Below are 8,219 nucleotides of genomic sequence, written 5' to 3' on the forward strand. Positions count from 1 at the left end.
TAGAATGGATGAATGAATGAGATAAATGAGATGAGAATTATATGATGTTTTTGTTTAGTTTATTTGATTTTATTGTGAATTTTTTGGATGTGTTGTGTTATTTTGTATTGTATTGTATTGTGTTGTGTTGTGTTGTGTTGTGTGAGTATCTAAATATATGGATGGGGGTTTCTGCTTGTGAATTTAAATTGTGGGATGTGGCGTGAGATGGTTTGAATGTGTGGTTGTGATTCAATTGTGATTAAATGTATATTTTTAGATACATATAGATATTAAGAAATGGAAAATAGGATGAGATATGATGTATAAATAGAACGATTAAGCCGTGGGGAAATGATTATGATGATTTAGAATGAGCTGTTATTAATGACTCTTATCACTTTCCGCATATATCTAGGATTACCTGTGTATTTCCACACTTGCGGAAGCTCAAGTAATTTGTTAAGCACTATTGATCAATATTCTACTTGGGCAAAATCCATAACTATATTAAATTCAATCTAAACAGTCTATATATGTATAATGTGAAAACCACCTTATATCTATCTTGATCATTTCCAAAAATAATATACTAAATCATTATGACTCCTCTCATTGTCGCACTTCCCCTTCCTCATCCAACACATCCTCTCCTTCATTTGCCGAATTTCCCACACTCTCACTACTACCATTCTCCCAATCGTAATTTCTCCTACTCATCACCCAGCCGGCACTCCAGACGGCTATCGCTGAGAAACCACATATGACACCTAGTCCGAAGAACGGTAACCCAACCCAAGCGCCTTTCAACCTCAACCCTAAAATATAAAGCTGGGCGAATGCTGGTCCTGCTATTAGTCTTCCGGTCGTCTCAACCACCGCCACCGCAGCATACAATTGTCCTTTGTGCTGTTGATCGACGAGCGTCGTTATCAGGGAGCGCGTTATGGACATATATCCTGCACCTAGAGTAAATACTGCCATCCCGAGAATTGCCAACGGTAGTGTTGGGGATGCGGCGATTAAGATGGATCCAAGGGTGAGGATTAGGATTGAGGCCCGTGCTAGATAGAGGTCTTTCTTTGCAGGAGGCATTTGGAGACGGGTAGTCATAATGCGTGATAGGGTGGGGAGGACGAGTAAAAATAAAACGATTTGTACTCCAGCGCGGAGGGACCAGAGGAAGGAGCTGTAGCGGAGAGGGAATTGGAAGCGATTACTAATATAGCGGAGGGAGATATCTACAGATTGACCGCTGAAATGTTTGATGACGAAGGTGACGAGAAGCAGTATTAGAGGCGCAGAGTTGAGGATTGAGATGGAGGATTTTAGAGATTGGAGACTAGCCGAAATCTGGTGTTTGATTGTGGGCAAAAGGGACTTTTGTGATTTTGGGCTATTGGGGAAGTCATTGTTGGAAGGGGAGGCGAGGTGCGATAGATCGGAAATCTGATTTATGTGTAGTGTTTCTGGAATGAATATTACGAGGAGGCTTCCGAAGATAATGGCAAAGAATCCCAGAGTAAGGGGAATCCACGGAGACTTGGCCATCAAGATAGCAGCCATAGACGGACCAATTAGCTGAGCAACAAGATCCGTAGCGGCTGCCAGAAAGAATACATCCGTTCTGAACTCGTTAGTGTTTGCTCTGATAAAGTCAGAAAATAAGCCTACCTCTTTGCTTCCGGAGTGATGTCGCTTATGATAGCAAAAAATGCCATGCTTCCTACACTTGTTCCACCCCCAATCAAGGTAAAAACGGGACTGAGCCAAACGAAGCGAAGGGGAAGCGTACGCCAAAACCACATGACTACCAATCCCCACAGGGCTTCAAGGACTACACCTACCATTGCTAACATGAAAATTGGCTTTCGTCCAATTCTATTAGGTATTAGTATTAATATTTGTTTGCATTATGTTAAAAAGCTATAAAAAATCGACCTCTTTCGAAAGGATAGCTTGGGGGCATTCTTCTATTTGTGAAGATATGTAGAGATTTAGAATAATAGTCCATCGAAATCGGTACATACCTGTCCATAAGCATACCATACGGTATTGTCGCAAGAAGACCTTATGTTGAATTAGTTCCCTTTTCAACAATTGAATTTTTCCGTCACTACTTACCTGTTATTGCCCCAAGAAAGTGAGATCCTGCGACTACGATACTCAGTTCATTCTGAATATCATCTTTTTTACACATGCTCTCATCGATGTTTCCCAGCAGTGCTGTATAACCGGCACCCTGCAGACGATCGTAGTAGTGATGGCAGATGATATCCTCGTAAACTCTCAATACTGGTACTGCCATCAAATATCCCCCAAATTGGAGCCAAAGTAAGGATGCGAGCACGATAGCCGTTATCACGTGAGGTGAGCGTGCCCGGCGGATGCAAGAGGATGCATATGTTCGATCAGAGATCCATCGAGACCATCTCGAAGACGAAGAGACGATGGAAATCTGCGGTGGCGCAGGCAAGAGAGGCGTCTCTTCGCCGACTGGTGGATTAAGAGTTGCCATGATGAAGCTTAAGGTCTCTGAGTGATGTAGTCATCAATTGCTTATGTTGAGCTAGAATGCTGGGCAATTCGAATGCAAGGAGAGAAAAGGATGTTGGAGTCGAGAAGAGTGAAGGAGAATTTGACATGATGGGTAATAGGTAATAGGTAATAGGTAGCTACTAGGTATCTCAGACGGTAGCGACATCTTCTTCCCCTGCTTTTCAAACATTAGCGACTTGTAGTCGCGGCGGGTTGGTTGATCCATGATATTTGATTGGCTGAATGATTGTAAACGAAGACGGAGCTCCACAATTCGTACTTGTCATCAATTCCCAGCAATCTCCTATTCTCCTTCCGCACCTACCTAATTCGGATGATGCTTGAAAGATACCATCACGATCCTACGCTCATCGGCCAATGAAATCTAGAAGCAAGTCAGGAATATTGGAGATGATGATAAGAAGTTTATCTTTTAGAGGCTGATGAATCGGAAGAACATTGCCGCCAACACTAAAATCACAAGGCTTACTCGACCAGAGAGAGAAATTCGAATTCAATGGCGAGTTAATTAATCGATCAGTCAATTGATCAATCAATCATCATTTTGCCTTGATTTTCCAAGTAGAAATCTTAGCTTCTGTTATACTTGAAGCCTTGAAAATCAGAGTATGAGTATGACTCTGCTTTTGATCCTGATTTAATCTCATAAAGTATTTGAACCGGATTTGGTGTTCGCATTTATCATCCGCTAGCAACACAGCTGGCTGGCTGGCTGGCTATCAACATCTTTGGAATTGATACAACCCAAGATAATCATGAATCAATCAAGCATCTGTACTGATGATAGTTTTGGTCCTACCATTCAAGGAGGATGCCGAGAGGATTTTGATTTCACTCTTCTTTTTGAACAAAGCTTCTTTTCTATACTCCCTTCTACTCTTTTCATCTTAATTTCATCACAAAAGATCTACTCCTTGCATAGACAACCTAGAAGAGTATCAGGTTCCGGTATCCAACTATTAAAATTGGTGAGAATGATTATTTCCATCGCAAAATTACAAACAAAAGACTTACAATTCATAGCTTTTCATTATTCTATATGGTCTACTTCAGGTTGCCCTCCTTGTTCTATATTCTATCCGCAACACAAAAAACACACGAACCGCCATTCCTTCAATTGTATTATACAATGTAGTGGTAGTATTTCTTTGTATCTTGTCGTATCAGGAGCACATCAAGTCAATCCGCCCGTCGAGTATACTGAATGTGTATTTGCTATGCACATTAATTTTCGATGCTGTTCAACTCAGGACAATTTGGTTGATTGACAACGACATAGCTATTGCAGGAGTCTTCTCTGCTTCACTGGCTCTGAAATTATGCATGTTCCTGCTCGAAGCCGGAGGAAAAGATAAATTACTGTATCATGATTATAAGAAATATGGCCCCGAAGAAAAGAGCGGTGTTTTTAATAAGGCAGTATTCTGGTGGCTCAAAGATCTTTTGATTCGAGGACGAAAGAACATTTTAGCGCTTGGGGATCTTTATCCACTTAATGAGGATCTTTCAACTGGAAACCTTTTGCCTAAATTCCAAACTGCTTGGGAACGAGGTGCGTTAAAATCAGATTTTTCCTAATTTTAATGCCTTTCGTCGACTAATTTCAGTAGCAGGAGAGAAGGCCGGTAGATACCGTGCTCTTTATGCGACATTCAGGGCCCTCCTAGGTTCAATACTCGTAACAATGATCCCACGAGTCTGTCTAATTGGCTTCAACTTTTGTCAACCACTTCTAATACGTCGATTTACTAAATACCTACAACAACCTGTTACCGAAAATACGACAAACCAAGGTTATGGTCTTATCGGAGCTTACGGTAATGCTTTATTCCTCCGTATGATATATTGAGCTGACAATTACATCAAGGTATTGTTTATCTAGGAATAACGGTAGAATCCATGCATACTCTCAATCTTATGAATCAAGTACTTACTAGGCCATAGATCTCGACTGCCATCTATTATCGTTTGACTTACCGATCACTGATCATGATACGTGGTGTCTTAGTGTCTGCAATATATCACAAAACAACCCAGATTGGCATTGGAGAATTTGACAATGCTGCAGCAGTCACTCTAATGAGTGCAGATACTGAACGTATTATGTATGCACTAAGACAGATGCATGAAGTATGGGCCAACATTATCGAGGTAGGCTTGGCAAGCTGGCTCTTATACACACAAGTCGGTTTTGCTTGCTTTGCTCCTTTGGTCATCGCTGCAGGTATGATTGAACTCAACTCTAACACATGCATAACTCACAATTCGATGTAGGTTGTGGTACTGCTTCATTCTGGCTCAGTTCTCGAGCAAATATCCACCAACGCGAGTGGATGTCTGTCATACAACAACGAGTGGGTCAGTAAACTTGACACTTCCGCAAGAGACAAATCAGCTTACATACAATTAGCTACAACAGCGGCCACATTCTCAGCAATAAAAGGAGTCAAAATGTTGGGTCTAACGGAAAAGCTTTTCAAAACAATTCACGCTCTAAGACTCACCGAACTCAAATCGGCGAAAGCGTTTCGACAAGTGGAAGTTATTACCGCTTTCTTCGGTGACCACACAATCTGAAATAAATTACTGTAAAGATGACTAACAAAAGATTTAGCTTTCTTACCCGAAATGATTTCTCCAGTCGTCACTTTCGCTATATTCATTAATGTAGCCAACCATGGTAATGGAGCATTCGCCTCAACAGTAGTTTATACATCTATATCAACACTTTTGCTCGAAACACAACCATTGACACAACTATTTCAAGTCATCCCTCAACTTGCAGCAGCCATTAGTTCCTTCGGCCGTATATCTCTTTTCTTAGGGCGCCCGTCTTTAATAGACAAGCGCGAAAATATTGGCTTTAATGCCTCTGCGAGGAGTGAGACTTTCATGGCAAACACTGAAGATATTCCACTAGACGATTTGGACCTCTCCCGAGAAACAAAATCATCTAATCTTTTGAGCCTTACTACCACGTCATTACCCAATAAAGTCAGCATTAAAATTCAAGGAGGCGCATTTGGTTGGATAGAAAACCACCACACCCTTCATGACATAGACATCGAATTCCCAAAAGCACAACTTACTATGGTGATTGGACCAGTAGCTTCTGGAAAGTCAACTCTATGCAATGCCATTCTGGGAGAAATTCCATTTTCCGAAGGCATCATACAACTCTCATCGTCTCAAATAGCACTTTGCGACCAGACTCCATTTTTGACCAACGCCACACTACGAGAAAATATCATTGGATCTTCAGTTTTTGATAGTTTATGGTACGATAGTGTCATAAATGCTGTATCACTGAGCCACGATCTTAACATCTTACCATCCGGAGACCAAACCCTAGTCGGCGCCAATGGACTGGGCTTAAGTGGAGGCCAGAAACAAAGAGTATCAATTGCGAGAGCAGTTTATGCGAGAAATGACATCGCTATTTTTGACGATGTTTTCAACGGCCTCGATGCGACTACCAAACAACGTGTTTTCAACGGTGTCTTTAGCTCTAATGGACTGCTTTGTCGGAAACCAACCACCATAGTGCTTTTCACAAATGATGTAGATCTCATACACTTTGCCGACCACGTCGTCGCTCTTGGAACTAATGGAACTGTTATTGAGCAAGGAAGTCCACAATTGCTTCTTAGTAGACAAGGATACACTCAGCGCTTAGTAACATCCAACTTGAAGGTCGTGGAAAGTAATTCGGAAGCAAATGCTGAAGCTCCTACCGCTCCAGATGCAACTGTTGAGTCGACTGAGCAGGCAGTCAATGTTTCAGCTGTCACTACTGAAGGAAACAATAATACCGATTTTTCGGTCTATTGGTATTACTTTACATCTATCGGGCTTCTCAACATGATCCCTTATCTATTTTTTGCAGCGTCCTTTGGCTTTTTCTACAACTTCCCACTTGTCTGGCTAAGCTGGTGGTCAGAAGCAAACGACAAGAACACAATGTATCTGACAGTATACAGTATTTTCCAATTACTTGGATTACTTTCTGTCACATTTCTCGCGCAACATGGACTCAATTCAATGGCCAAGAAGTCGGGCAAGAACTTACATTTTAGACTTCTTAAGACTGCAATATTCGCACCTTTGAGTTTCTTTCATACGACTGATTCTGGATCTATTACTAATAGATTCTCACAAGATATTTTGCTGATCGATACAGAGCTTCCAAATGCGCTAATGAATATAGCTGCTTTGGTCTTTATGATGATTGGACAGGCAATAATCATTGCTGTTGCATCGCCATACCTAGCAATCTCGTATCCCGTGTTATGTGCAATTCTTTACTATATCCAGAAATTTTACCTCAGAACTTCCCGTCAACTTCGTTTACTGGAACTAGACGCAAAGTCGCCATTGTAGTAAGTCTTCCCAACCGGTTTTCAACGTCGCCTTGATATCTGTCACTTGATATTCCCAAGGTCGAATATTAACGACGAATGATTATAGTACTCATTTCCTCGAAACTCTCCGTGGACTTCGAACAATAAGAGCTTTTAATTGGACGGCAATCAACCAGGAACTCAATTCTAAGCTTCTAGATACATCTCAAAGCCCGGTATACCTTCTCTTCATGGTTCAACAATGGCTGGCTGTCATTTTAAACCTGGTGACTACAGCCATCGTAATTATTTTGGTCGGTGTTGCAACCGTCACTCGTTCTCATCACAGTTATATTGGTCTCGCGCTCGTAAACTTGATGTCGTTCAATACTATTCTAAAACAGATCGTGATACTTTGGACCACGCTGGAAACTTCCATCGGTAGCGTCTCGAGAATTAAAACGTTTGGTGAAACGACAGAGTCGGAAAACGAAACTTCGTCTCAAGAAATGATAATAGCGAGTGAGGATTGGCCACAAAATGGCAGTGTTGAGTTTATAAATGCTTGGGCTACTTACAAGTCAGTTAACCCCTTCCGTAGCAATGGTGCCAATGGAGTTTATATCAAACTGACAACCCGAAGCCCAAATAGCAACCCAGTATTGAAAAATGTAGAACTCTCCATCAAACCCGGAGAAAAAATTGGAATCTGTGGAAAAAGTGGCAGGTATGAAACATTCCACCTAATATATACATATACATATAAATCCTAACCTACAAAACCCCAGTGGCAAAAGTTCCCTCACCCTTACCTTATTCCGCATGCTCGATCTATCACACGGCAGCATCACCATCGACAATATCGACATCAGTCTTCTCCCCCGAGAAAAAGTCCGCGCTCATCTAAACGCCATACCACAGGAGCCATTTTTCCTCAAAGGAACATTCCGGGAGAATCTCGATCCGCACCAGGTATCCAACGACGCATCTCTAATGAAAGCATTAAAAATGGTATCGTTAGAATCTATCATCCCACGAACTGGTAACTTGGATAGTGAAATGGACGCCGAGATTTTGAGTCATGGACAACGACAACTTTTTTGTCTTGCGCGTGCGATTGTGAGACCGGCGAGGATTTTAATTATGGATGAGGCTACTAGCAAGTATGTTGTTTCTTTATATCTTTATGTATTCACATATCCACAAACACCCAACTACTCCCCATCCTCCCCAAACCCACCCTCCTCTCAACAAACCCCAAACTTATAACTAACACGCTCTCCCCCACCAAAAAACAGCGTACGACCAAGAAACCGACGCCCTAATGCAAAAAATCATCCG

The 8,219-nt window shown here is 41.6% G+C and overlaps 2 protein-coding genes across 2 annotated transcripts; one reads left to right on the forward strand and one right to left on the reverse strand.

The window, feature by feature from the left end:
• Positions 1 to 591: 591 nt before the first annotated feature.
• SS1G_05335 (hypothetical protein) lies at positions 592 to 2,497 on the reverse strand (the record flags this gene model as incomplete). Its single annotated transcript, XM_001593857.1, has 4 exons — positions 592 to 1,606; positions 1,654 to 1,860; positions 2,010 to 2,049; positions 2,104 to 2,497. 4 exons carry the CDS (start codon positions 2,495 to 2,497, stop codon positions 592 to 594), a joined length of 1,656 nt encoding a protein of 551 aa, XP_001593907.1.
• Positions 2,498 to 3,861: 1,364 nt separating this feature from the next.
• Positions 3,862 to 8,147, forward strand: SS1G_05336 (hypothetical protein; the record flags this gene model as incomplete). The annotated part of the gene is made up of 11 exons (XM_001593858.1): positions 3,862 to 4,090; positions 4,149 to 4,373; positions 4,628 to 4,762; positions 4,813 to 4,896; positions 4,949 to 5,098; positions 5,153 to 5,344; positions 5,381 to 6,517; positions 6,746 to 6,917; positions 7,006 to 7,458; positions 7,531 to 7,605; positions 7,667 to 8,147. The coding sequence occupies 11 exons, from the start codon at positions 3,862 to 3,864 to the stop codon at positions 8,145 to 8,147; spliced, it is 3,333 nt and encodes a 1,110-aa protein (XP_001593908.1).
• Between the last annotated feature and the right edge of the window lie 72 nt (positions 8,148 to 8,219).

Source organism: Sclerotinia sclerotiorum, genomic scaffold, assembly GCF_000146945.2.
Source record: "Sclerotinia sclerotiorum 1980 UF-70 scaffold_6 genomic scaffold, whole genome shotgun sequence".
Lineage (NCBI taxonomy): Eukaryota > Fungi > Ascomycota > Leotiomycetes > Helotiales > Sclerotiniaceae > Sclerotinia > Sclerotinia sclerotiorum.